This window comes from Balearica regulorum, chromosome 2, assembly GCF_011004875.1.
Source record: "Balearica regulorum gibbericeps isolate bBalReg1 chromosome 2, bBalReg1.pri, whole genome shotgun sequence".
Classification (NCBI taxonomy): Eukaryota; Metazoa; Chordata; class Aves; order Gruiformes; family Gruidae; genus Balearica; species Balearica regulorum.
In genome coordinates this window covers 8,107,510-8,135,440 of record NC_046185.1, presented here as the reverse complement: position 1 = coordinate 8,135,440, position 27,931 = coordinate 8,107,510, and the positions used below count along the sequence as shown (strand labels likewise).

Here is a 27,931-nt window from a genome sequence, read left to right as displayed (position 1 = left end):
TTCTCACCCAAAAATATCTCCAAATCTTGAGACTTGGACAAAAATAAAAATAAAATTATTCTCCTCAGAATTTCATACCTTTACTGTTGGTTTCAGGTTGGTTGGGTTTTTTGTTTGTTTTTTATTGCACAGCACAGAAGGGAGAAGTATGAGATATGTCTTCTGGGTTATGAGAGAAATGCCCAGTAATTAAGCAACTCTTGCAGTTGCAAAGGCTTGAAAATATCTGAGATTATTCAAGCTAAAAGAAACTGGCAGTACTACACACAAATTGTGCCTCTTAGGAGGAATTTACATTTCTCCTGCTCTTATACCAGAAACTTTCAACGAAACCAGTATATATCAAGAAGAAAGATTAAGAACTGTCTAAAGCTTTTTATCAAGCATTCATTGAGCCAATAGCCTATCTTCTGCCTGATAAATTGAGACCGAAAATTTAAAGAGTCTGAAAAAACATGAAAGGACAGAATATAAAAAGAAAAAAAACAAAACTCAAATAATTTTCAAGTACATAGAATCATACAATCATTTTGGTTGGAAAAGACCCTTAAGATCATCAAGTCCAATTATTAACCTAACCCCACCAAGCCCACCACTAAACCACGTCCCTAAGCACCACATCTACACGTCTCTTAAATACCTCCAAGGGTGGTGACTCAACCACTTCCCTGGGCAGCCTGCTCCAATGACTGACAACCCTTTCAGTGAAAAAATTTTTCCTAGTATCCAATCTAAATCTCCCTTGGCACAAATTGAGGCCATTTCCTGTTGTCCTAGCCAGAAGCCTACATGTGCCAGAAGACCTTACTAAATTGGAAGACTAAGAGCATATGGAAAAATAAATGACCTCAAGGAATCTCAAAGGAGGACGATGCAAAAGAACTGGAGGTGATGGCAGCATCTTATTAAAAATCTGTTCAACAATTCCCTTAATTATTCCAGACAAACAAAAACACACATACAGAGATCACAGCTTTGAATTAATCATGTAATTAATATCAAGTGAAAAAGAAAGCATTCTGTCTTGCTATAGGAGTGACTGACTACCTGTCTGTTTAAATATAATGTAATAAGAATGGTAAAGGCCTTATTATGGATAGGAAAGAAGCAACCCTTTGACATAACTTTTTGCAACCCTTCATCAGCAGTGTTCTGAATTTCTGTGCTACTGCACTCCAGTGAAAGTAGTTTCCTCAATTGTCAGCCAAAAAGAGAGGGGTGATATCAACGCTATCAAAACTTCTCTTTGCTACCATTCATGTTATTTTAATATCCAACAATTGCAGCAATCAGTATTTGGTGCCTTAAGGACATTAACATGCAATTAAAACAAGCAAAGAAAGAAACATTTATCTTCATGTCAACCTGTAAAAAGGTCAGTTTGCCAACGTGTCAAACATAGTATGAGGAATACAGATGTGGATACTGCTCAGGTTACTGTAAAATAATTAAATCCCAAGGGAATTTGATTTTGGGTGAAAATAGCCAATAAATTAAATTGCATGATATTAATAGCGATATACTGTATCAATGGTATGACCATAAGAATCACCCAAAACTAATGAAGGATGGACTTTGAAACTGAACAAAGTGCCACGATGATGGAACTAGAACTGACTTCAACTGGTGCCCAGAAACTTTATCGAAAAATCACATCTTTGACATCCAGACTGTGAGCATGGACCATACCAGATACACCGGCTGTGAAAACTCTGGATGCAGCGTGCAACAATCCAGCTGCACGCACCATTGCTCCTGCTCTGAGAGACTGTAATGGCAGATGGAACCCAAAACCATGGACTAAATGAACTCGACAGACATTTTAGAGCGACAGCCCATAGAGTAAGGCAATGAGATCTGTAAAATAATCTGGGCATGACATAGATGGTATGGAATAAGGGGTGGATAATGTCCTGGTTCAGGGAAGGATAGAGTTAATGTCACAAGGAGCCAGGACAGGTGAGCCAAGCTGGCCGGGGGCTATTCCATACCATGTGATGTCATGCTCACCATAAAAGGGGGCTAGTCGGGCAGGGGCGGGTTCAGCGTGTCGGCGTGGCTCCGGGGCGGGTCGAGTGTCCGGTCAGTCGATCGTCGGATCGGTAAAATCGTTCTGTTACCACCCATTGTTACTATCTATACCAATTCTGGAGTAGCTACAGTGTTTACCGATACTTCGAAGAAAAACTATGCTTTCAAGGGACAGAAAGATGTTCATCTATCAGCCAGCGAGTAATAAAAAAGGAAGCTGTAATTTCTAAGACTGTCATCCATCAATCACTTCTCCTTTTAGTGACGACACTGAATTACTACAAAGAAGGGTTCACTGAGAAAAAATTGTATATTATAAACTTTTAAAGTTTTATCTGCTGCAGATTCCATAACACAAGGAAAAAAACTGATGCCTTGAAAGAACTCTTCAAATTCCTATATTCAACTGTGAAATACTCTTTTTTTTTTTTTTTTAAACAGAAAACAGAATTTAATTGAATAGGACTTCAGAACAGACTACCCTCTTTTCCAAATCAATCTCTGTGATGGAAAAGAAGAAATATTAAAGTATGTCTATAATACAAGTTAAAAATCTATGTGAAAGTCATTTACCTTGACATTCTTACTGACAGCAGATGGCAAAGAGTTGGGCTACATAATCTGAAAAAGGTGGCACCATATGATCATATCAGATGACGAAAAGTATTCACCAAGAATAATGAAAAAGGTAATTTATGAATATGTAACTTATGAATGTTATATTTTACATAATTAGATTTGCAAAATTATTTTATTAAAAGCTGCATATGTCTAATTTCTGCTGCTTCAGATCATAACAGTAATTACATACTACTCTCATACATGTACAATGCATGCTTAGCAACATACAATACAGAAAGTGCAGACAGTCCCAAACACAAATGCAAAGAGAAGTTTACAAAAGAGCCTTTTTACTAAAAGCAGCAAGAATGTTACAAATTACCGGTCTCACTGTGCTCAGAAATACAGTTTAGTGAAGGGCTAACAGGAAACAAAGATTTAAGAAAGGAAGATACATTCTGCATGCCTGAGAAATTCATTCTGTACATTTAAAATGAAATTAGAATGGCATTTTGAAACTTGATGTAGATCTGATATTTATTCATCTTCTTCTCATAAACTGTATATTTTAGACATTGTGTGAAATAATAATCTGGTGCAATTTTTCCTCACCAATCATCTGTGGAAATAACAGCTATAGTTGAGTACTATATGACCATTACTAGAATTATCTTCTTATGTTGATCAAGTTAATGTAACTACTGAATTACTGCTGGTAAATAAATGAAGAAATATCACATGCATATGTTAACGATTAAAATATATCCTTCAAATATGATATATATCTATTTTATGTATGTGTTTGTGTGTGTGTGTGTGTATATATATATATCTGTATGTGTGTTTGCATGTGTATATATGTATGAGCTGTCGTGAGAGGCACTGACCAGGCCTGGGCACTGCCAGAGCAACTGGGGCACCAGGCTTGCTGGTATCAGATGGGATTCACCTTTCTCAAAGTTGAAAGAGGGTCTTTGCCCAGGAGCTTGTGGGGCTCATTGACAGAGCTTTAATCTAGGCTTGAAGGGAGAGGGGGATAATATCAGGCTTCCCTGTGACAAGCTGTGGGATGACACATGGTGACACGCCAAGGTTAGAGGGATGGGGTGCTAGCAAGCCTACAGAGAGTGCAAGCAAGGACAGGTAGCCTGCGAGGAATACAGAGAAACTGTCCAAGCAGCCAGGGATCAGGTTAGGAAAGCTAAAGCCCTGATAGAATTAAGTCTGGCCAGGGAGGTCAAGGGCAACAAGAAAAGCTTCTATAGGTACGTCAGCAATAAAAGGAAGATCAGGGAAAACACGGACCCTCTCTGGAATGATATGGGAGACTTGGTTACCTGGGATATGGAGAACGCCGAGGTACTCAATGATTTTTTTTTTCCCCTCAGGCTTCACGGGCAAGTGCTCTAGCCACACCACCCAAGCCTCAGAAGGCAAAGGCAGGGACTGGGAGAATAAAGAGGCACCCACTGTAGGAGAGGATCAGGTACGAGAGCATCTAAGGAACCTGAAGGGGCACACGTCCATGGGACCTGATGAGATGCATCCACAGGTCCTGAGGGAACTGGCAGATGAAGTTGCTAAGCCACTCTCCATCATATTTGAGAACTTGTGGCAATCCAGTGAAGTTCCCACTGACTGCAAAAGGGCAAACATAACGCCCATTTTTAAGACTGGCACAATCCCAAGCACAACTACAGGCTGGGTGGAGAATGGATTGAAAGCAGCCCTGAGGAGAAGGACTTGGGGGTATTGGTGGACAAGAAGCTCAACACGAGCTGGCAGTGTGCACTTGCAGCCCAGAAAGCCAACTGTATCCTGGGCTGCATCAAAAGAAGCATACTTTTTAAAATTCAGAAATCACAATGACTGGAAAATCCTAGTAGTTGTGTTAAGAGGTTTGCCAACAACATAAATCTATTGCTCAGTAAGGGTCTAAAAGAAGATATAATTATGAAGTCTTAATTATTTTGAACCCATTGCTAATATGACAAATAATTGCTATCATAATCAGTTAAAAATGGAATGAATCTAACTTCTTGCACTGCAGAGTAAAATCATTCTCTAACTAATTCAATCTTTGACTACTTGATTGCTTTATTTACTAGTGCCAATATCAAAGCACAGTTACAAATTATGAATCATGCCACCTTCCTTTTGGAATAGAACTATTAATATTATTTGAAACACAACAAGCAACAAGTTAGAGAACTCAAAGCACACCACCATTCCTAAGCCCCAAGACCCCCATCTACGGTGTCCTGGTTGCTTACCACTGCTATTACACAATCTTCCCATTGCTATTATACAGCTCAAATTAAAGCTATAGGAAGCAGACTTCGCTATACTTGACATTTAAAATTAATGGACCAATGTCATCATCCCATATCGCATGCTGAGTTTATCCACATCTGTCTGCCAATCTATTCAGCATTGAATGAAATTCAGGTTGGCAGTTGTACAGCGACCATTATAAAAACAAGCTATGTAAATCGTTCTATATACAATGCAGAATCATCACACCACAGGTTTTATTAAAAAGCCAAAAGACTTTGAAAATGACATTCCTCTCAATTTATGAATGTACCTTCTCCATCTTTGTTTATGTTTGTGGGTACTGTTAGAGGTTGGAGCGGAATAATGATGTCATCCACATTGGTCCCATCTTCTGTATGCTTCTCAGAGACATGAGACAGTAGTTCAGACTGATTTGGTGAAAATAAGTTACAAAGCTTACACATGAAGATGGAATTGACCCCTGAAAAATAAGTTTAAAAAGAGGAGTTAATATTTCCAAATGTAAGCTGTTTATTTATATCACCGTTAGTTACTGAGATTTCAGTTCAGCTAACACAGTAACTATCAGTTAACACACTTAACAGACAGTAATGATCTGAAATGAAGAATGTTACACCATTAAATCAAGACATTCAAAATTGTGGGAATTGCACCTAAGAGGTTAAAAGCACAGGTGTCCACTTATCTCTTATACAAACACTGTGGATGGAGATCCGCAAGGCTGGTATGAGAAGCAGCCGAAGGAGGGAGTCTTACAGCAGCAAGATGGCCCTGCTTTGGCTACAGAATGTGTAATAAACAGATAGACGGTTTCTACACAGAATTTTGAAGGCCATAGTGCCTGGAGTGAGACCTTTTGCTTCATTATCTGTGAAATGAATATTAAAGTTGACACCCCTAAATATGATAATGAGCTAAAAGGAGTACACGCTAAACATACGTGACTATAGTACTCAACTCTCCACCTAAATCATGTTAAACGTCACCCTGGGAGAAAACAGCTAAGATTGGGGTATAAAGGATATTGAGGAAGTTACCCCTGAGCGGGGGAGAGAAGAAATTGATGACCTCGAAGAGGCAGTTGATGGGCAGTGCTCCTTCTCCTCCACCCAAGACAGGGACACCTTCTTGGTAAGCAATTGCCATTTCATCCTTTCAGTGAGAATACCCGGGACAGTATTTTGCTAGCATTACAATTGTAATCATACTCATATATTATTGCTATTGCACTGAGTGCATTTATCAACAGCAATTCCGAAGTCTTTAAATCTGTCACTTTAATAAACTTTCTATTAGTTTCAACTCTGCAAAACTGAGTCAGTGTAAGTCCTTTGGGGGCTCTGACAGGCAAACGTTGACTCTGGTATGTGGCTATAAATATAATCCTTTAGACATGAACCATTGATCAAGTCTGGGACTAACACTGGACCTAGCTGCACCTAGGCTCCTCTCTGAGAAGTTTAGAAAGCAAGGGGGACCCTTCTGAACCTGAGGGCCTCCCTCAGCCACACATCAGACTTTACATGACAACAATAAATCCCCAAATGAATTAATTTAAGAAATGGTTGAACTTCTACCCAGATCCTCACAGAGCAAAAAATTTCTTCTGGCTCAAATCTTAGAAATTTTCTAAGACGACCCAAAGGAAGCAGGATAGATTATGATCGCTTTTTACCTTCCAGCCTGAGGTAAAAATTTCATGTTTTTTCAAACTTATGATAAAATTATGTAAAACATTAAGTCATTGTCCAGGTCTGATGTGTATCAGATTTGTATAAATGCAAAAGATTTTATCCTTTACAAAGTACCTCTGAAAGACAGAGAAGCTGGGCCGCAAATCCTAATTCATGTTCATGGACCCTACTGTTCTTTCCTACATGTACTTAGTTTTTCTACTTACCTCACCTAAGCGATTCTAAATCTCCAATTACCTGTGTAAGTGCTGGAAACAAGAGAAGGTTAGAAAGAATTAACTACCATAAAAGATAAAAGGAAACTTTTCCTTCGCTATAGTAATGTTTGTTAGAAAAATAAATACATTTTATAATAAATGTATGCTTTAATGTGTTATTTTTGCCTTAGCACATTACCACGAGCATATACTGTGAGTTAAAAATGTTAAGTGCTTGGTTTCAGGGGTCATTATGCTTAGATGTGGCTCTGCCACTAACGAAAGAGTGAGGAGGAAGGTCAAAACATCTGCAGCACTGTCAACCACAAAATGTTGCATCCTATGAGAGTCACAGCTATGAAATCACATCGTCTTCCTTTCTCCTCCTGGTCATTCACTTCAGAGCTGTACAAAGTTTTTTTCTTCTTTTATCCCAATATTTGAAAAAAAAAAAAATCAGGCCTCATCTTGACCAATTTACATGGAGAAAAATGGGCAGGAAAAGGAGGAAAATTTAAGGGGGGGAGGGAAGTTTTGTTCTCAAAGACATGTCATATCGGCCTCAGAGTCAATATTAACATTTGACATTAACAAAAACATCCAGTATTTCATATGCTTTGGCGTACAAGTTCTATGAAAATTTCCTACTCGTTAAAAAAAAAAAAAAAGAAAAAACCCAACAAACAAAAAACCTTCAAAGCAGCAGCCAATGAAGAATTTTATTAAAAACTTCCTTGATCAATGCTTTAAACAGAAATTTTACAGAACTTTTTAGACAAATCTGTGTTGTTTTTTTTTTAATCTGCAGGTACTAGGGGTGTGATGTGAAAGCAAAGCCACAAGAGGGTAAACTAAAGAAGGGTTAATATAAACCTAACAATTCAGAAAAATCCACCTAAAAAAAAAAAAAAACCCAAAACTCACAAACTTTTGGCAGAGAATTAATTCAAAGGACTTTGTTTGCTTTCTGAAACTGTCATTTGTTTTAATGGTTTGATTTTTCAACAGTCCCTACTCTCTTCAGCGTCCGATGAAACCTAACGACAATCAGGAACCAATTTTAACAGCATGCTTGTTCTTCAGCTACATATATAAACTCCTGGCCCAGAGATTGGTTTCAATTGCTCCTCTCCCCACCACTTCCCTAAGGAAAATTAGGGACATACGCTCACTGAAATCAAACTGAAACAACCAATGCTATTTGAGGTACAAACCACAGACTAGCTGGATAAGTACAGAAATAAAGTGATATTTTGTGAACATTGGGATGAATCTGGGGGGAAGAGAACAGGGAAGTTATATTTTGGGACGTGTTTTCAAGACAATCCCAAGCAAAGATCACTACCTCTATTCAACATTATTCCTCTGCCTTCATGACACACTAATTATATGGTTCACCTCACTCAAGAAAAATCCATCTTTAAGGTGTTCTGAATGTTAAGAACCGCAGAGCTGGCTCTCTTTTACACTTATTTGCACCTGAAACTGGAACGAAAGCATCCTCATCTTCAGAAATAATACAACTACCTCAAAACTAAAAAGCAGAGTATGCCTTCATCTCTTTTAAAACATCTCTGAAAAACAACTCACATACTGTTCCTGGTGTTTGAAATATACTCTATATTACACACAGGAGCAGCTATGTGAAATGTATAATATACTCAACATGTTCTTAGGAACTCAGTAGGGTTCATTCTCAGGCATTCTTCTGTCTCCAGCACACACACATTTCTATTTTGATTGCAGTATGTTTATAATGGAAACGTTCCTTTGAATCTGTTCCTTTGAACTAGTTCTGCTCTAGTTAGTATTATTCATTTTTTACAAAAGGGAATGAAATCTGTTATTGACCCAGTGGATGACAACTGTTCTCTCTAAATGCAAATGCACATCTAAGATTCACACTTCAAAACCTATGAGCATTTTTCCAAAGGTTTAACTAACACTGAACATTGCAATTCCATGATTTACCTGACACTTCTATTTTGAGGTTTTATTTGCCACTGTTTCTGCTTCCTGATCTGCCAGTTGTTTTCCCTAAAAATTCAGACTCACTGCTTTGTGTCTCCAGTCTCCTCCTCCAATAGTTTTAATCAGTCCTCACACACCACTTTATCTCTTGCTCCTCCCAGTGAGGACTTGGAGAGAGGCAGATGAGCAAGAAGACTCCGCAAAAGTCTGTTTGTTTTTTTAAAGCAATCGATTACACAAACACTTGTTTAAGCTTTTTTTTTTCCTGAGAAGCTTTCAGGATTCACACAAAGTAATAAAACCATGAGTAATACAACAGACCAGGTGGCAGAGAACAGCATGAGTGCTAGTGAAGGCACAGAAAGCATCAGGAGAATATGCAGAAGATGCATGGGCTTTGCTCAGAGGTGAAACGGAAACAAAACTAAGTAAAGAAATTATTTTAGGAAGGATGACTGGAAAAGGAGGTCATAAAGCAGAGGATAAACCATGCTGGTCACGGTCCTAAACAACTAGATTAGGAGTAAGCAAATCATAATTGATTAACCAGTTGCTGATTAGGTGGTATAGCAAAAGAGCAATGAATCATAGTCAATTAAGTGTAAAAATCAAATAAGCAATAAGTTAATTAACTATGCAGGGAATCAATGATTAATTAGTGGATAATTAATTATGTAGGAAATCATCAGAGCAATTAATTAGACAGCAATTAAATACGCAGAGAAAGAAAGGAACAGTAATCAAGTACGCAGGTAAACAAACAACAGGAATTTCAGCCAAAACCAATTTGGAACATTCCGTTCATTGAACATGCTTTGTGTTAATTCATTATCTTCAGTTTGCCCATATAAACTGTGCTAAGTGTACATTGAAATAAATAATACCAGTCATTTTCTTCTTAAATGGCAAAGTGGAAAGTCAAGCTAGAATGTAAGTGCAGCCATTTTTTCCTAAATCTTCCAAAGATCTCAGCATATTTCTTAATTAGTCTTTTTTTTTTTTTTCTTTATGCATGTATACAGCATGGGGAGATTAACAAATGGACTACCAAAAGCAAATAGCAAATTGCAGACTAAGCAGGTTCCCTTATTCCCAATCCCCTTCACAAAGGGTAAAACCGTACCTGTGCTGTTTTGCTTTAAAGTTGGAGTGGGGAGGAGAGAAAGGGAGAGAAAGCACTTATATTAGAAAAATCACTGAAATCAACAGTATTTAAGGGAATCAGGTAATATATTATTGCCACATATACTTTCGATCATTGTATGACAAAACCTAGTCTAGACTTAATCTTAAGTAATCAAAACGTTTCATTTTGCATAAAAGGTAGGCTAGGGGTTGGGTGTTGTTTTATTTTTAAATAACTATTATCACAAGAAACACAGAGGCAAGGAATCAAATGCCATAAATTATTCTAATATATCCAAAACTTTTCACCACTCTTTTCAATGTAGGCAATAGTTAAAACTTCTATAATAGCATCTGAAGTTCTGCAACTGTTAAAAGGAACTAGAACTCTGTAATTAAATATCCAGTGAATTTTTATTTTTGTATTTATGGGCCTGTGGAGTAACAAAGTCAATAGTACTCACACACCTGGTCAACCTTCCTACAAGACAGAGCAATAAAGCTCAGAATATGAATATATGAATTTCAACTTATTTCCTTCTAAACTTACAACAGAGCTGAAACAAACCTTGCTGTCTCATCACCACCAAATCCTTAACCAGAAGAACTTTCTGCAGTTAAAAATCTTATACATCATTCTTAGACTAGGACTTTATCTTGTTGGGGTTTTTTTTAATGACAATTAAGTATTTGTGATTGTATTACAATTAGTAATGCTGATAGAGCGAGGAAAAGAGTAAAGTAGGTTAAATCTAAAAGATTTCCTCCCATCTTCAGCATATGTAACATAAACTTTATTTTCAGTTTAGTAACTCCTTTATCTCTCAAGTTATACAAGTGTTTGTTTCCAATTCTTTCCCCCCCCCCACTTCCTATCATGAATTTTTAACCTTTCCCTTTCTCTCCCCTGCATCTCTTATGCCATGCTCTCTACCAGACTCTCTTCTCTCTCCCTGTTCCTTACTACGTACGTTCAAGCTTTCAACACAACTACTCATGTTAACTTGTACTTCTATTTCCAACATCCCTTCTCCTTGCAGCTACAAGAACTTTGTCTCTTTCTGTTGAGGCCTGGTTTGAATTCAACAGTACTTGTTCTTAGCTTAAAATCTTAACGGTAAACGTAACTTCCAGGTTTCACAAGATTTAGACAGGTCAGATCTAAAGCTACCACAGTCTTCATTGGGCACATTATACTGTACAGCCACCAGACAATGTCTTACTGAATACTTCCAGAAGATTCAAGTATTCTTAACTCAGATTAACTAAGAAACTGTATCTTTATTTCTAGGGTTAACACCCAGTTACACCATAGAGAAAACCACCATGTCTCTTCTCCAGCAATCTCAAGTCCAATAAAAAGCAGGCACAATTCTTCCTGTAAAGACACAATTAAAGCCACTGATTTGCCATTTTCTACCCCAGCAAAACAGCTAGAGGATCTACACGTACTTAGCCACAGACGTCCCTCACATGCTTGATCTCAAACTCCATTTGCTTCTATCATCCTATCTACAAGCACATCAAGGTTTGCAAAGAAAGGCCCTGTGGTGGTGTTAGTTGCTTTACAGAACCTGCTAGAATTATTAGAAACAGAAACACATGCCTTCAGCTCAGAATCATGTCCTCAGGTCTATTCTGCTGCTCCCAGTTCCACAACACTGTCTCCTTCTCCATTGTCTGGCTGCATTTCCCATTTGCTGCAGGTCACTTAACTCCCTGCTCCAGTTCACTGGGCAAGAGCTAACAGGGAGCGGTGCAGCAGGGAGCACGCAGCAGCCCAGGCACTCCATCACTTCACCTGACGTGCAGGTCCACAGGACTGCTTACTCTTCGCCACTCAGGTTTTCTAGCTTTGGAATAAGTCACGCCATAGCACACAGCACTTGTTGCAAATTCAATTATTACGTGAAAACTTTGGGGTTTTTTAACGTTCCCTCTTAAAAACAACTGTATGAAAGTCCTCCTGTTCTGCATCCAAGGGTACAGCCAGGAAACAGAAAGTAGTAAGCCAAGAATGAGATGAAAAACATCAACTTCTTAAACAAGATTTTAGTTTCTTTTATCATTTATAACGGTATGTGGATACTCTTCATTAAGGCTATGTGATCAAGGGTATTTTCAGTGCAAAGGGGTTCAATAAGTTAATGGGATAAATGATGAACAAGAATACACAGAGACACAAACCTGGCAGACAAGAGATAACAGACAATGCCAAGGACCAAAAGTCTCAAGTTACTAATTGATGGGACACCAAGAAATCACAGGCACAGCTTTAGAGAAGACCACTTGAACTTTGTAACTGGCAAGAAAAGGGAAACCAGAGGAACAGGAAGATTTGGGATACTTTAGGAGTGTCTGTGGAACTGTGTGTATTTGGTTTACATGGCAAGGTTTTGGTAGCGGAGGGGAGGCTGCAGCGGTAGCTTCAGTGAGAAGACACCAGGAGCTGCCCCAGTGTCAGAGCAAGGCAATTCTAGCTGGCTCCAAGATGGACCCACCACTGCCCAAAGCTGAGGCCATCAGTGACACTGGTAGTGTCCCTGTGATAACGTATTTAGGAAAGTATAAAAACTGTTGTGCAGCAGATGGGAGAGAGGAGTGAGAATATGTGAGAGGAACAACTCTGCAGACACCAAGGTCAGTGAAGAAGGAGGAGGAGGAGGAGGTGCTCCAGAGCAGAGATTCCCCTGCGGAGAAGACCATGGTGAGGCAGGCTGTCCCCTGCAGCCCATGGAGGTTGATGGTGGATCAGATATCTACCTGCAGCCTGTGGAGATTAACAGTAAAGCAGATATCCACCTGCAGCCTGTGGAGGACCCCATGCCAGAGCAGGTGGATGTGCCCTGAAGGAAGGTGCAACACATGGAGAAGAGCCTGTGCTGGAGCAGGCTTCTGGCAAGAGCCATGGCCCAGGGAGAGGACCCCACACAGAAGCAGGTTTTCCGGCAGGACCTGTGGCCCCGTGGGGGACCCACAATGGAGCAGTCTGTTCCTGAAGGACTGTACGCTGCAGGAAGGACTTATTCTGGAGCAGCTCATGAAGGGCTGTCTCCCATGCAAGAGACCCACACTGGAACAGGGGGAAGAGCGTGAGGAGGAAGGAGCAGCAGAGACAATGTGTGATGAGCTGATCATCAACCCCATTCACCATCCCTGCCTCCAGTCACTGGGATGGGAACTGATGCAGCTACTGGGAAGACTGGAATGAGTAAAGGGCTCAGCAGGGCTGGGGGGCAAGAAGTGACTGCATCTTCCCCAAACACGGTATCAGATGGGCAGAGGGGCCATACCGGTACCTGGGGGATCTGTGAATGTACGTGCACTTGCTAATCCAGAGAGCGCTGTGCCTATGCCTTCAGTAGTAACTTTCAATCTCTACCAGCTCAAAAGGATTTGGCGCTCTCTACTTACATTTTATGTGAGTCCTGTACGTAGGTGCTGTTCAAAGCAGTGCCTCCCATGTTGCTGTCTCGTGTGTGTGGTGTGTGCTTGAGGACGAAGGCAAAACAAATCCTACAGCCCCACCTAAATATATCTCAGCACTAGACTGTATTCAGAGATAACTTGCCTAAAATCTAGCACTAATTTCAAAATATTCCTAAAATACTTATTCTTATAAAAGCTCCCAATATCTTACACTTTAACAAAGTCTACAACTAGCTAACACAATGTTACAATACAATCAGAAACAAATTGTAGCATTATCTCCCAGCAAAACATAGCACTGCATTGCTGTCCAACAAGCTTGTATCTTTGTTTTTGTTACTTCAGTACCTGACTTCCTCACTGTCTTGCCACTGCTTTGCCCCTGCACTTTGTTACCTTGAAATCTGCAATTATTAGATCACACCTCTATTAACTACTACTATTCAGTGGAGTTAAATTTTCCATTATAATACCAACAATATAATAATACATTAACATGAGAATTACTTAGAAATTACAAGGGTTTCTGTTCAAATCTCAAATGCAATAAAAAGTGGGCACAATTCTTCAAAAAAAAAAAAAATTGCTTTTACTAAAGAACTCTTCATACACAAATGCTGAGCAATTAAGATACTGAAGTGTCTAAGAACAATAAAGATGACTTTTCTTTGACAGCTTCTTTAGGTAGAAGTATGGAAATCATGAGATAACAGTTAATTTAAGCACAACATGTAAAAAAAGCCAGTCATTTGTGTTTAATACAAGCAACATTATTTCTCAAGAAAAAAAAATGGTTTGAACTGAACATGAAAGAATTGGTACGTACAGTACAATGAATTATGATATCCTATACTGATGTCAAATACATTAAAAACATTTTTCTTAGACATCAGACCTTATTCCTCTGTACGTTAGAGATTTTTTTTCATTTTCAATGCTATTTCACATAGATGAAATTTTCAAAAACATGTTATAATGTATCTCTGATTTTTATTGCTTCACTGGAAGGATACTTTTTGTTTTGGGGTTTTTTACTTAAAATCTGCTTTAATTTGTTTTAAAAAGAAATCAAGATACTTTAAAAATACTGTGAAATGTATGATTATGAGTTTAAAATACTTTCGAGTAGTCAGTACTATTTCATAATTTGAGTAGAATCTAAATAACTGTCAGCTGCATTTTTGTATCTTACAAAAAAGGATCTTTAAATGAATATAGGTTTTGATTACATACACGTTAACCTCAGAAGGTTGTATTTAGGCATAGATTTATTTCCCAGACCTCTTCCTCTACCTTACAACATTTTAGTTACCATTTTAATAAAGATGCTGGTATAAACAAATTTTATTTCCCTTCATTTGATAGAGTAAACAAAAATAATTAAAAAAAAATCAATACTTGTTTCCTGCTATTTTCTCTATTTTGATTCATCAAGAAATTAATATGCAGGGTTATGGCATATCTCCAAATCAAAAGCATCATCCTCAGTAAGCATTAAAAAAAAATAAATAAAACCTGCCACTATTTGCTACCATTATAATGAACAGCAGCACCACAGGAATCCCATGTTCCAAACTAACAAATTCACTGTACTAAAAGCAGCAGACCAGAGAGAACAGAAAGTTATTTTAAGGCTTCCTTCATCTCAACTTGAACTATTCTGAATAGTAAGCAACTATTTGTTTAATTCACCAGCATGGGATGACTCCTGAGACAAAACCTGCAGTACAGAATACATTCAATCGAGTAAAAGGAGCACCTCACCATGCCTGTTCACACTTTTAGCTGCTAACTAAAATCAGGACAATTTAATTATCATTTGTTAAATGCCACAAACATTTTTTATTTTAACATTAAGTTATGGCAACATTGATACAGGATGCATTCCTGCAAAAACGAAAAGTTTATACTAAAATCAATACCCCTTAATATGGTTTTATGGAAAACCTAATCATACACATTCAATATTTTTTCTAACAAGGCCACAAGTTTAGTTTACAAGGTAATCTACATCTACAGAGGCTCTCAGATACTACAGAGATGTACACAGTATATAAGACTAAATTACAGTGAAGTTTGTGAATGTTTCTGATTAAGAAATAAACTGCACTTCAAAATCTATACAATACAAATATACTAGGACAGAGAAAACAAAAGCAGGGGGAAAAAAAAGCACTAGTTAAGGTGCTTGGGACATGAATGCATGACAGGGCTGTTGTGAGCAGAACTAGGTTGATAGTTTCATACATACCTAAGGGAACATTACAACTTGAGACAAAACATAAAGGAGCAACGGGCCTCATCCAACCCAAAATTTAAGAGATTATGAAAAAGTTTATAAATTAAAGACTGAAGGGTAGGTGACAAGTACAAAAGACTGGAAAGATGAAGGTGATTCACCTTGCAGTGGTAAATCACAAAGACTATATTCAAATGAAAGATGACACAGAAGTTAGTAACATTTTTACAGGCAACAACAACTGAAACAAACTGTTGAGTTTGTTTTCCGCTTCTTTGTAGTTGCTTTTAGAAAGATAAATCTACATACTACTACAATAATGCAGGAAACCTAATAGGGTGGCAAAATCAGAACGCCTAGCTGTAGACAAGGGTTACTGACAGACATGCATTCCAACAAGTTTCTGAAAAATACTGTTGTAAAGCCAGTGGGATACTACCACCTCAAAACATTGAAGACAGACAGTAGGATGTATTGTTCCTGAAGCAATGCCATCTGTTAGAAGCAGCTTAGGGTCAAACCTGATTAACAGGCATTTTTAGCAAATAACAGAATCCCTGAGATCTGAAATACTCCTATTGTACAGAAAACCACGGTGTTACAACTACATTAGCAACAGTCTGACCACAATGGAAAGACTGTGACACACACTGAAGGGGATAAAAGAAGTTACAAAGACAGACACAATATACCCTAGGCTTCAATTACCCTTAGGCAGATTAGTTAAATGTCAGGTCAGGACGGGATGCCAACGTTAAATGTTCAGACATCATTAATGACTGCTTTACCCAGCAAGCAGTCAGGGAAACCACATGAGGAGAAACAGTTTTTTACTTTATCAGAAGTAAAACACAGGACCACATTCAAAGTGACACACTCTGTCACCGTGATTAAAGAAGCACTCAAAAATCCTTTAAAAGAGTGATAGAGCCAAATGTTTGTTCAACAATATGAACTATATAAAGATTAAAAGCATCTTTAACAAAACAAAAACAAACCACAAAAAGGACTAAAAAGGTTTCAAGAAGAGTTAAATCCTTGAAAGCAGCATGAAGACTATTTAAAAGCATCATATTTGATGCTAATCATCAAAGATTTTTAGAAAGGGGAAGAAAATTATCTAGCACAGCTAAATAGCAGTGAAAGGATGATTTAGTGGAAGAAAATATCTTTATAAAAGTTAGTTTTATAAAAAGAGGAAAAAAAGATTGGAAATTGTGACAAATTAAAAGTAAAACACAGCAAGGCAGGTTAATAAGGATAATTTCATCAACCTGAAAAATGAAAAGCAGAATGCAGCATTTTTTTGAAACACCTCAACAGTAACAGGCCTGCCTGAGAATCTGTGTAGCAAAAAGTAATTTGTGTATGAAAAGACCCTTCAAAGAAGGTGAGCCCATAGCAAAACAACCTTTTCAGTTTGCTGAGCTCTGTAAGGGTTTGGAGAGGTTTTCTACGAAACATCTCTCAATTCCTGCAAACACTTTAAAGACAGCCTCAAAACAAAGCTAAGAACTGCACTACTCAAAACCAAAACCTTAGAGTTATAAGAGGCAGTCCAATAAAACAGATGGTCCTATAACACGTATACCTAGAAAAACCAGAAAAGATGACTACTGGTGCAGAAGTCCATATTGGGCTTACATCTTTGGATATTGTTCCTCTAACTTGAAAAATTAAAATAATAATAATTAAAAATTAATCCTTAACAGGTATAAAGGACAATCAATAGCACAGCACAGTTTCATACAAGAAGCAGTTAAATAAATTAGAATTTTTCTGCCTGGGAAGGATGGAGCTGAGGGGTGAAGAAAAGGTAGAGTAAAATGAAGAACTGCAAAGTCACGTGTGTCATGGAGAAGATGAGCAGCAAATGATCCCTCTGAAACTACTGTCTGCTCTTTTCAGTTGATCTCTCCCTGCACTGGAAGAAACAGAGAACACAAAAGGAAGCAGTTCTTCATATAACTGTAAGATGGGAAGACATCCACTTGGAGTTAAAATTCTTGAAGGGAAGTCCATCAAGAACTAGTAAGTGGAAAGACCCTTTGGGGCTCAGCAAGCCTGTAAGAAGGCTTGAGAGAGTATTCTGCACAAATATCGCTGTGTGCTTGCCCTGTTCTTACACTTCTTTATTTAGACATCTATCATGAGTCACTGGTAGAGACACAATGTGTCAGGCATGCCACAAAATTAAGATCTAGATTACTTATACTTTCTTAGATTTCTTCTAAGTCACAGCAGCACTACACAATGTAGACTTTAAGACAGCTCAGTTACTATAGCATTCAAATACTATAATATTTCACCAACATAAGACAGTACCTCAGAAAATCTCCAAATATTTGACATAAAAACATCATTATCTCCAATACAAAGGTAGAAAAACAGACCGGTAATGGGCTAGAGTTCTGCTTTTGGGGAGATCAATTGTAGACGGTTAACCTGAGTCACTGGAAGACTAAGTATCCAGGTTACACTGACTTGCTTCAGAGTTGTCTCAGATATTACCAGAAACCAGAGCCTGCCTCGTGCCACAAGATGAAACAGCTGCCCCAACAGGGAAAGAGCACAAGGCTCTTATCTCTGTTCTTTGTCTGAAGCGTGTCCTCACCCTCTCACCATAACCAAGCCTACTGTATTTAACCAGTCTGTTACTAGATTTGTCAAAAGCAACTTGAGTTTAAAACTACTGAAATTTAGCTAATGAAAGTAATAAAAGTATGTATGTTTGGGGGGGGGGGTTGTTTGTTTTTCTTTTACACACATAAGCTTTACAAACGTTCCTGGAAAAAGTTAAATAAAGTTCTTCAAAAGAAGACTGTGTTTACATACACTTATCTGGGCCAGAATATACAAAATTCAGAACTGAATTAAAAAGTATGTTCTAATAACTAGGAAAAAATAATTTATCTGCAGCAGTTTAGAATAATCAGTTTATTAAACACATAAACAAAGTATCTTTCATCATAAAAAAGTGCCTTAATATATACACTTAAAATAAGACTTAGGGGTTTTTTAATGTTCTAAGATCGCCCTCATGTGAGCAAATGCAACACTGCAGAAGTTACCACCATCAGAGAGTATCATACCATAAGCCACACAACCAGAGATACCAAAAACACTTGAAATCTCTCAAAGAATAAGCAAGAACTACGTGATCAACCATTGGCATGAGGATGCCCTGGTTGAAATGCTCTGAACCTGATTTTTTGGAAGCATGCTTAACACAAATGCATCTGTAGTCAGAAACAGTTCTGCAGTTGGAACATCGAACATACTGGACACTCGTGACAGTTCTGGGTTCAACTACCCTCAGAACACTTTTCATTAAGACAAACGTGCTTGAATAAGTATGGATTTATTAGCAGCAATAGTAGTACTTGTCATAAGGGAATTAATTTCTAATATAAAATTGGATCAAAAAATATAAAGCAGTCCAGGAATACTTTTACAATAGTACTTAAATAACACAGCACCTGTTAGATTCTGCTATTTAGATACAAGTTTTCTCCGGATAGTGCTGTTCTCTTTGGCATAAAATCCTGTTTGAGTTGTAAACTAATTGTCTGTAAATGCTCCACAGGGCAGCTAGAAATAACTCAGGATTCTAAAAATTAAAATGTCATCTCAGGGAATGACAACTGAAAACCAAATTTGAGTATATATGCTAATTAACTAGCGCTAAATTATTGCAACACCACTTCACAAACTTGTACTGCAACAAACACACAGGATTGTGAAATGCAGAAAGCACGTACACAGTATTACTATGACTATCACGTCTGTGTAATTTTACTTACACGTGTAATCCCCATGAAAGTCAAGCCAATATAAGGCACACAAAGGACTGGGATGACAATGCAGTAGAAGCATCTAACTTTAACTTATCTCCCTTCCACAGCTGAACTCTTAGCCTCTTGAGCTAAAACTATTTACACAAGCTGTCAAAGGAAAGCACGGCTGTTTTAAATCCAGATGTGCATTAGCTGAGTACAAACAGTAGGCAGCCCGGCAGCTGCTCCTTTCCAGGTGTTCCCCGATATGCTCCCGAACAAGAGCGACGGGACAGGCAGCCGGGGCTCCTCGGGGCTCCCCGGGGCTCCCGAGCTCAGGCTGTCCCAGCCTTCCGGCGCCCTCCCCAGCACCACTCGGAGCCCCCCCCTGAGCGCGGAGGGACCTCCGCGGCCCGGTGGGCCTGGGCCACCCCCTGCGCAGCAGACGGCGCTGGGGCAGTCCCGACGGCACCCCACACGCACGCGGCAGCCCGCGGGCCTCCCTCGCCCCTCCGTGGGTCGCACCCCGGCCTAGGCCCCAGCCTCTCGGCTGAAGCAGCTCCGCAGCTCCCCAGGGCGGCTGACAGCCGCTGCCCCCCTCCCCCCCTCTCCACACACTTTGCCCCCAGCGAAGTCCGATAACGGATGGGGTGGGGGCGGAGAAGAGGGGAGCAGCTGTCTGCCGGCCTGTGAGGGAACTACTTCGCATGCGGATGGAGCCGCACGACAGACGCTCGCCGGAACTACTTCCCCCCCCCCTCCCCGTCAGCGCCTGCCCTGCTCTAAGGGGATCCGTGCGCGCTCCCCCGCCCTCCCCGGCCCGCCGCTTGCGGCCCCGCGCCGCCCCGCTCACCTGCAGCCGCAGCCTCCATAACCACGGCGGGGAAGGGGCGGGGGGGAAGGCAGCGGGAGGAGCTGACCGAAAGCCAAGCGGCGCGGCCTGGTTTAAAAAGAAAAAGGGGGGGCGGAGGGGGAAGGGAAAAACAAAAATCACTTTCGCGCCAGCGGACGGAGCTCACGCGGGCCGCGCCGAGGCCCCGCGGGCCTCCCCCCTTGGTAAAAAAAAAATACTATTTTAATCGTTGGGGCGGTAGGGGCGAGACTAGCCGGTCGGCGGGTTATGGCGAATCTGCCGCGTCCGACACGGCGGCTTCTTCCTCAGCGACGTCGCGCAGAGAGCGCGAGGGCAGGGAGGGGGAGAAGGCGGGGCGCGAGGGCAGGGAGGGGGCGCACGCACCGCCCAACGGCTGAGCAGCGGCGCATGCGCACTTGCCGCGGCTCGTCGTCTCTTCAGAGGAGCGTTCGAGCGCCTTGGTCTCGTCGGCTGGAGTGCTGCCGCTTCCTGCGGCCTGTTACGGGCTGGGGCCTGGCGGGACAAGGCTCAGGTACACGGGGAGAAGGGGATACTCCTCCGGTCGCCGTCCCAGCCGCGGTTGACCCCCGCTCTGCCTGCTGCGGTGAAGTCTCCGTGCCCCCTCTTCGCCGCGCGGGCCGCGAGCAGCCTCATCCCTGCCGCAGGACCGTGAGGAGGATGGGGCTTGTACAGTTCATACTGACACAAGCCTTCGATAGGAAGCCAGTTCAGTTTACCACCGATGATGACAAACGTGGGTCTTAATGAACCTAGTACATTGCATATTTATTACAAGATCATTGGACAAATTTGGAGGAAAAGACAATTCCCACCATATTAACAAGTCCATAAACAAATACTTGTGATGTGTAGTTCAGGTGGATATTTAGCCTATTGCCTTAAACCAGGATTGTTTTACAAGTTTATTTTTATCTGCGTGCACTTGAGAAGTTTTACGTTTGCCTGAATGAGCCATATGTGTATCAACAGTCACCCTAATTTTTTGATGAATTTGGATATTACTTCTTTAGGGGTTGGTTTGTTGGGGGTTTTTTTTCTTAATAGAAGCTTGAAGACAGGTATGTCCATGATGTAGCACGACTAGTGCAGCTGGAATACTCACAAACACCCACTTCTGCCTCATGTTTTTCTGATTTGTTGCTTTTCTATTTGTTTCTGCACTAACAACCACGAGTTTTATCACTGTCACTCTTAAATCATCATAAATGCTCTATGTATTAAATATTAATGAATTTAGTGTTGAATTCCATAACGCCTGTTACTATAGTTAATTTCAGTACAAATGACTGTGTAGGAATCTCATTATCCTTCCTAAACATTAACAGTTTTGTACTATTATTTTTTTGTCATACTGCATATGTACTCAATTAAGTGTAAAGAGTAAAAACTGTGAAAACAAGAATTAATTTCAGTATTAATTACAGTAATAAACCTAAATAATTTCCTGTTGTAAGAGAAATAATGCATACATATTAACTGAGAAATAGCTTATAAAAATACTTTTTAAACATCACTGCTTGTATCTCATTGTGACAAGCAGAATTCAGCCACAGGCAGAAGGCCACAAAACCTATTTCTTTCTTAGTCCAACAAAACATTTTTTAACCTAAAAAAATCTATATGATGATCCACATCATAAATATTAACTAGAGAGCCCCAAACCCAATTCACCACAGCTCTGGGACTGAGCCGTCTCTGCCATCACTTGGGTGTTTTCTGACCATTTCTGCTGTATTCCCTTGTAATGTTACCAGTGCAGACTTGGTGATCATCCTGCAGCCTCTCTACCACCGCTCCATCTCAAAAAGTGGTGAGGGGCTAATGTCAGCAATTTTCCTCTTTTTTTTAATTTTCTTTTTTATTTTCTAGCCTTCTCTGCCAGATGCTAAAATAAGTAGAATCTTTAGCCTAACAGCCAGCCCCACGGTTTTAGCCCATACTTTTATTCTTGTAGGAGTCTTTTGGCCTGCACAGAAAGTATCCATCACGTTGATTGAAGCAAATGTCCTTAGATCAGATGTAAGACCAAGAATAAACCACAGCCCTGTAGCCATATTTAACTCACCGGCACCTATGGCAAGCTGCAGTCAAGGATCCAGTGGGGGTGGGAGTGCAGAGATTTGTAAGAGAAATGTTATGATCAGTACAATGGAAGTGTCAGTGTGTCAGCAGCAGCAGGAGCTGAAGAAGGCAATGTGCTCAGCAGGTCATTGATACCATGGACATCTACACATAGCTCCTCAAGACACCCAGATCAGGAAAGCAGAGGGCAAACAGCACACAAGGGGACACAAGGCAGTAAATCAGCAGCGTTGCCTAATGACTCACGGGGTGGGGCAAAATTAATGTACAAGAGATGAAAATTACTGTCCGCTCCTAAACAGCATGAAAGACACATCCAAACACCAAGCTTGTCACTTGAGGAACAAGCAGGAGATACGATGATGGGGACCAGAAAGACCGAGCAGATGAGGCCCTCTATAGACAGGAGCAGCCTCACGTTCACAAGCCCTGGTCCTCATGGGGGAACTTCAATCACCTCAGCAGGGCAAAAGCAATCCAGGAAGTTTCTGGAATGTGTTGATGACTTCCTTCGCCAAGTAGTAGAGGAGCCAATGAGGAGAGGTGCCATGCTGGACCTTGCTCTCACCAGCAAGGAAGGGCTGGTGGGGAATGTGAAGCTCAAGGACAGCCATGGCTGCAGGGACTATGAAATGGTGAAGTTCAAGATCCTGAGGGCAGCGAGGAGGGCAGAAAGCAAGCTCACCACCCTGCACTTCAGGAGAGCAGACTTTGGCCTTTTCAGGGACCTGCTTGATAGAGTACCATGGCATAAAGCCCTGGAAGGAAGAGAGGCCCAAGAAAGCTGGCTAATGTTCAAGGACAACCTCCTCCAAGCTCAGGAGCGATGCATCCCAGCCAAGAGGAAGTCAGGGAAAAACGCCCAGAGGCCTGCATGGATGAACAAGGAGCTCCTGGACAAACTTCAACACAAAAAGGAAGCCTACAGAGGGTGGAAGCAAGGGCAGGTAGCCTGGGAGGAATACAGAGAAACTGTCCAAGCAGCCAGGGGTCAGGTTAGGAAAGCTAAAGCCCTGACAGAATTAAGTCTGGCCAGGGAGGTCAAGGGCAACAAGAAAAGCTTCTATTTGTACGTCAGCAATAAAAGGAAGATTAGGGAAAATGTGGACCCTCTCTGGAATGATATGGGAGACTTGGTTACCTGAGATATGGAGAATGCCGAGGTACTCAATGATTTTTTTTTCCCCTCAGGCTTCACGGGCAAGTGCTCTAGCCACACCACCCAAGCCTCAGAAGGCAAAGGCAGGGACTGGGAGAATAAAGAGGCACCCACTGTAGGAGAGGATCAGGTACGAGAGCATCTAAGGAACCTGAAGGGGCACACGTCCATGGGACCTGATGAGATGCATCCACGGGTCCTGAGGGAACTGGCAGATGAAGTTGCTAAGCCACTCTCCATCATATTTGAGAACTTGTGGCAATCCAGTGAAGTTCCCACTGACTGCAAAAGGGCAAACATAACCCCCATTTTTAAGAAGGGTAAAAAGGAAGACGTGGGGAACTGCAGGTCAGTCAGTCTCACCTTCGTGCCTGGCAAGATCATGGAGCAGATCCTCCTGGAGACTATGCTCAGGCACATGGAAAATGAGGAGGTGATTGGTGACAGCCAACATGGCTTCACTCAGGGCAAATCCAGCTTTACAAATTTGGTGGCCTTCTATGATGGGGTTACAGCATTGGTGGATAAGGGAAGAGCAACTGACATCATCTACCTGGAGTTGTGCAAAGCATTTGACACTGTCCCACACAACATCCTTGTTTCTAAATTGGAGAGACATGGATTTGATGGATGGACCACTCAGTGGATAAGGAATTGGCTGTATGTTAGAACTCAAAGAGTTGCAGTCAACAGCAGTATTGGGACCAGTGCTGTTTAACATCTTTGTCGACGACAAGGACAGTGGGATCGAGTGCACCCTCAGCAAGTTTGCCAATGACACTAAGCTGTGTGGTGCGGTTGACATGCTGGAGGGAAGGGATGCCATCCAGAGGGACCTTGACAGGCTTGAACAATGGACCCATGCAAACCACATGAAGTTCAACAATGGCAAGTACAAGGTCCTGCACATGGGTCGGGGCAATCCCAAGCACGACTATAGGCTGGGTGGAGAATGGATTGAGAGCAGCCCTGAGGAGAAGGACTTGGGGGTGTTGATTGATGAAAAGCTCAACATGACCTGGCAATTCATGCTTACAGCCCAGAAAGAATTTACATCAAAAGGAGCATGACCAGCAGGTCAAGGGAGGCGATTCTTCCCTCTGCTCTGTTCTCGTGAGACCCCACCTGGGGTACTGCATCCAGCTCTGGGGGCCCCAGTACAGGAGAGACATGGAGCTGTTGGAGTGAGTCCAGAGGAGGGCCACAAAGCTGATCAGAGGGCTGGAGCACCTCTCCTATGAGGACAGGCTGAGAGAGTTGGGGTTGTTCAGCCTGGAGAAGAGAAGGCTCTGGGGAGACCTTATTGCAGCCTGCCAATACCTTAAGTGGGCCTACAAGAAATCTGGAGAGGGACTGTTTACAAGGACATGGAGTAATAAGACAAGGGGTAATGGCTTTAAACTAAAAGAGGGTAGATTTAGATTAGATGTTAAGTAGAAATTCTCACTGTGAGGGTGGTGAAACACTGGAACAGGTTGCCCAGAGAAGCTGTGGATGCCCCCTCCCTGGAAGTGTTCAAGGCCAGGGTGGATGGGGCTTTGAGCAACTTGGTCTAGTGGAGGGTGTCCCTGCCCATGGCAGGGGGGTTGGAACTAGATGATCTTTAAGGTCCCTTCCAACCCAAACCATTCTATGATTCTATGACTGGGCTGTGTCCCTTGTTCTCCATGTCACCACAGGTAATTCTGGCCAGACTATCTGAACAAACATCCTTGGTGCTTTTGACAGGGTGTGTGCAAGGAAGTGAAATCATTTATGTGTAAAATGAAGTCACCTTTCCTAGCTGGTGTCACATTCTGCTCTGTTACACTACTCACAGCATTAAACAGTCTTATATTGAGCTTTGCTACATTAGTTGCTACAGACGTAGATGTGGAAGGACAGATAAAGGTTACTGCCAAGGAGGGCTGGGCCAGAGCCAGACTGTGTCTTGGGCCCCAGCATAAAGACTTTGACTGAGCAGCTCTACACTGCCAATGTTCACCCCACCGATGGTCCTTTTGCTCAGAATGACTTGTATGTGCTAGCTCGTACGGAAACGTGTTCTTTAGAATTTACTTCAGGGACCCAAATACAAGGCAGAAAGGAAGGAAGACCAGACCTTTCCAGAGGCTATGGTCACGCTCCTATGCCAATTTACTTGTCTCCTCTGACCTGAATAACACGGCAATATTATAGCAGAGTCATGAATGGATATTCTGAGCTGATGGGAAGCAACATTTAGGAATCTTTCTTCAGCTTGCTGCCTTGACTTGCCCTTTTCACCTTCTGGATTCCTACTTCCAGTGCCCCTTTCTGCCCCTTTTCCCATCCCTGCTCACTACTGTATCTATAAGCTTTCTGGAGAATGTTTTCTACTAGGAGCAATAAAGATGAAAGCACATGCACACTCAGGCACTCAGCACCCATGAAAGGAAGGGATTGTGCTCTTTTTAGGACATGAGTAATATTCACCCTTACCTTGGCATCAAAAGAACATTCTCTGGTCCTTCAGTCACCGAGATTCACTACAGCAAGTAGGGTGCATTCTCCTGCCAAGAAAAGTGCCTGTCCCAAATCTTTCACATACTTAGAACCGCTGGTTGCGCATCGATATGAGACATGGTTTGTTACTTTTTTACATACAGTTATTTCATACAGTTCTGCTTTGCAGAGTCACAAGCCTGTGTAAGAGACCAAGTTAATAAAGGCTTGTTCGTTACCAAAGATGAAAAATCAGAGCTGGAATCTCTCAGCTTTGATATCTCTGTCAGAGGTTGGGAGAGAAAGGCTGTCACTGCTGGGGAGCCTGGTCAGGTCGCAGAGGCAGATAAAAGCAAAGTCTTTGCAACTCTGAATCACAATTTCCACAGCTTAAAAACAATACCCTTAAGTTCTTCCAGAAATTCCACCATGTGCCATCATAGTAAAACCCACATAACGCATCACCAGCATGAGTTCAGATACACCACACACAACAGCAGATCTAGCTAACAAACAGGATGACTAACATCAATTCTAAGTGCCCTCTCAAAGCAGACAACAGAAGATGCCAAGATACAAAAGGGTTTCAGTGGTATCTTCTGAAAACAGAGGAGTAAGAGTTTTTATGAATCTTGAGTCAGGCTCCTCCAGGCAGTATGGTCTCGATACACTCATTCCTTCCCTCACCTCAGGAGGGAATCTGATCCTGGTCTGATTACTCATCTCATTCTGTCCTAGTTTCCTTACTGACTAAACTCAAGGTGCACTCTACTCATGCATTCCCTGTCTTTACTGTGAGCCTCCACTCTCCATTGGACTTCTGCACTGGCCATATGGGACTGTTAAAGGGTGAGCAGGTTCTGCTGGTCAATCCCTGGCTCTCCAGTCAACAAAGTAGCTTATGGATGGGAATCAGGAGTCTCGGTGCGATATCTCTGCCGGTGCACTGTTGTGGTAGCGATCAGCACCTAATATAGTGAATGCTTATAACAACTTTGTTTTAACACGCTCTGGTCAGATCTGTTGTTAACTCAACTCTTCAGGCCCCACACTGGGCACCAAACAGGACTGTCATGGTTTAGCCCAGGCCGGTAACTGAGCACCACATGGCTGCTCATTCACTCGTCCTCCCCTCCTCCGCAGTGGGATGGGGAGGCGAATTGGAAGAAAAAGGTAAAACTCAAGGATTGGGATAAGGACAATTTTCTGGGACAGCAAAAGGAGAGGAAAACATCAACAATACTTAGAATATACAAAATCCATCCGGGAGCCCTGCCACCCCTTGCTCGCTAGTCCTCTTTTTATATACTGAGCATGATATCGTATGGTATGGAATACCCCAGGGTCACCTGTCCTGGCTGTGTCCCCTTCTCAGCTTCTTGTGAAAATTAACTCCATCCTAGCCAAAAATCAGGACACCCCACAAGCATTTTGTGAAAATAAAGGCATTTCTGTTGAAGCAGCAAATCAATACAAATGCCCCATAAGCACCCACAGCAATATTAATTAAGCCACAGGGAGGATACAAAGCTCTATATAGGACACACACCAAGTGCTACTTAATTGCCTAAATGAAGCAGCAGTCCTGTGAGAGAAAACAATAAATTATGTGATCACAGTCCTAAGGATCTGCAACAACAAATACCAGCAAGAGGATAAAACCAGAAGCTAGCTCGCGGTCTTGACTTTGACACTTAATAAGCTTCCAGTGCTTGACTTTCCAACATTACTGATTTTTATTATAATATTAGTATTTTTAAAATACAAAAAATCCTTTACCATTTTATGAAGTAGTATGCTTAAAGCATTCTAACAGAAGTGCAGAACTCAGAGATATGACAAACTAAATACTGTACGAAATCTTCATATCGACTTTGTGAGCACTTGCTGTAGAACTGAAGAAACCAACCCAAACTGTCTGTTGGGGTTCTTTACTAACCCAAGGAATGCTACAGTGCATAAACACTTTACTGCATGTGAGTTTACTGTACTTGCTTGCAAATGGTTTTTTGGAAAGTACACAATTCTCACT

At 41.3% G+C, this 27,931-nt stretch overlaps 1 protein-coding gene and 1 long non-coding RNA gene across 3 annotated transcripts in view; one reads left to right on the top strand and one right to left on the bottom strand.

Moving 5' to 3' along the window:
• ZFAT (zinc finger and AT-hook domain containing) overlaps nucleotides 1-20,509 on the bottom strand; it is a 107,175-nt gene extending 86,666 nt beyond the window's left edge. The window contains exons 1-2 of one of the 2 annotated variants that reach the window (XM_075743263.1): nucleotides 20,175-20,509; nucleotides 5,180-5,350 (exon numbers count right to left, since the gene is read on the bottom strand). In XM_075743263.1, the coding sequence (XP_075599378.1) occupies nucleotides 5,180-5,350; nucleotides 20,175-20,193 (190 nt within the window). In that variant the 5' untranslated portion in view covers nucleotides 20,194-20,509. Of the gene's footprint in view, nucleotides 1-5,179; nucleotides 5,351-20,174 lie in introns of those variants that run through there. The other variant, XM_075743264.1, reaches the window with a different exon arrangement.
• The window catches only part of LOC142600298 (uncharacterized), a 272,361-nt gene that overhangs the window by 53,073 nt on the left and 191,357 nt on the right, over nucleotides 1-27,931 (top strand). The window lies entirely within an intron of this gene.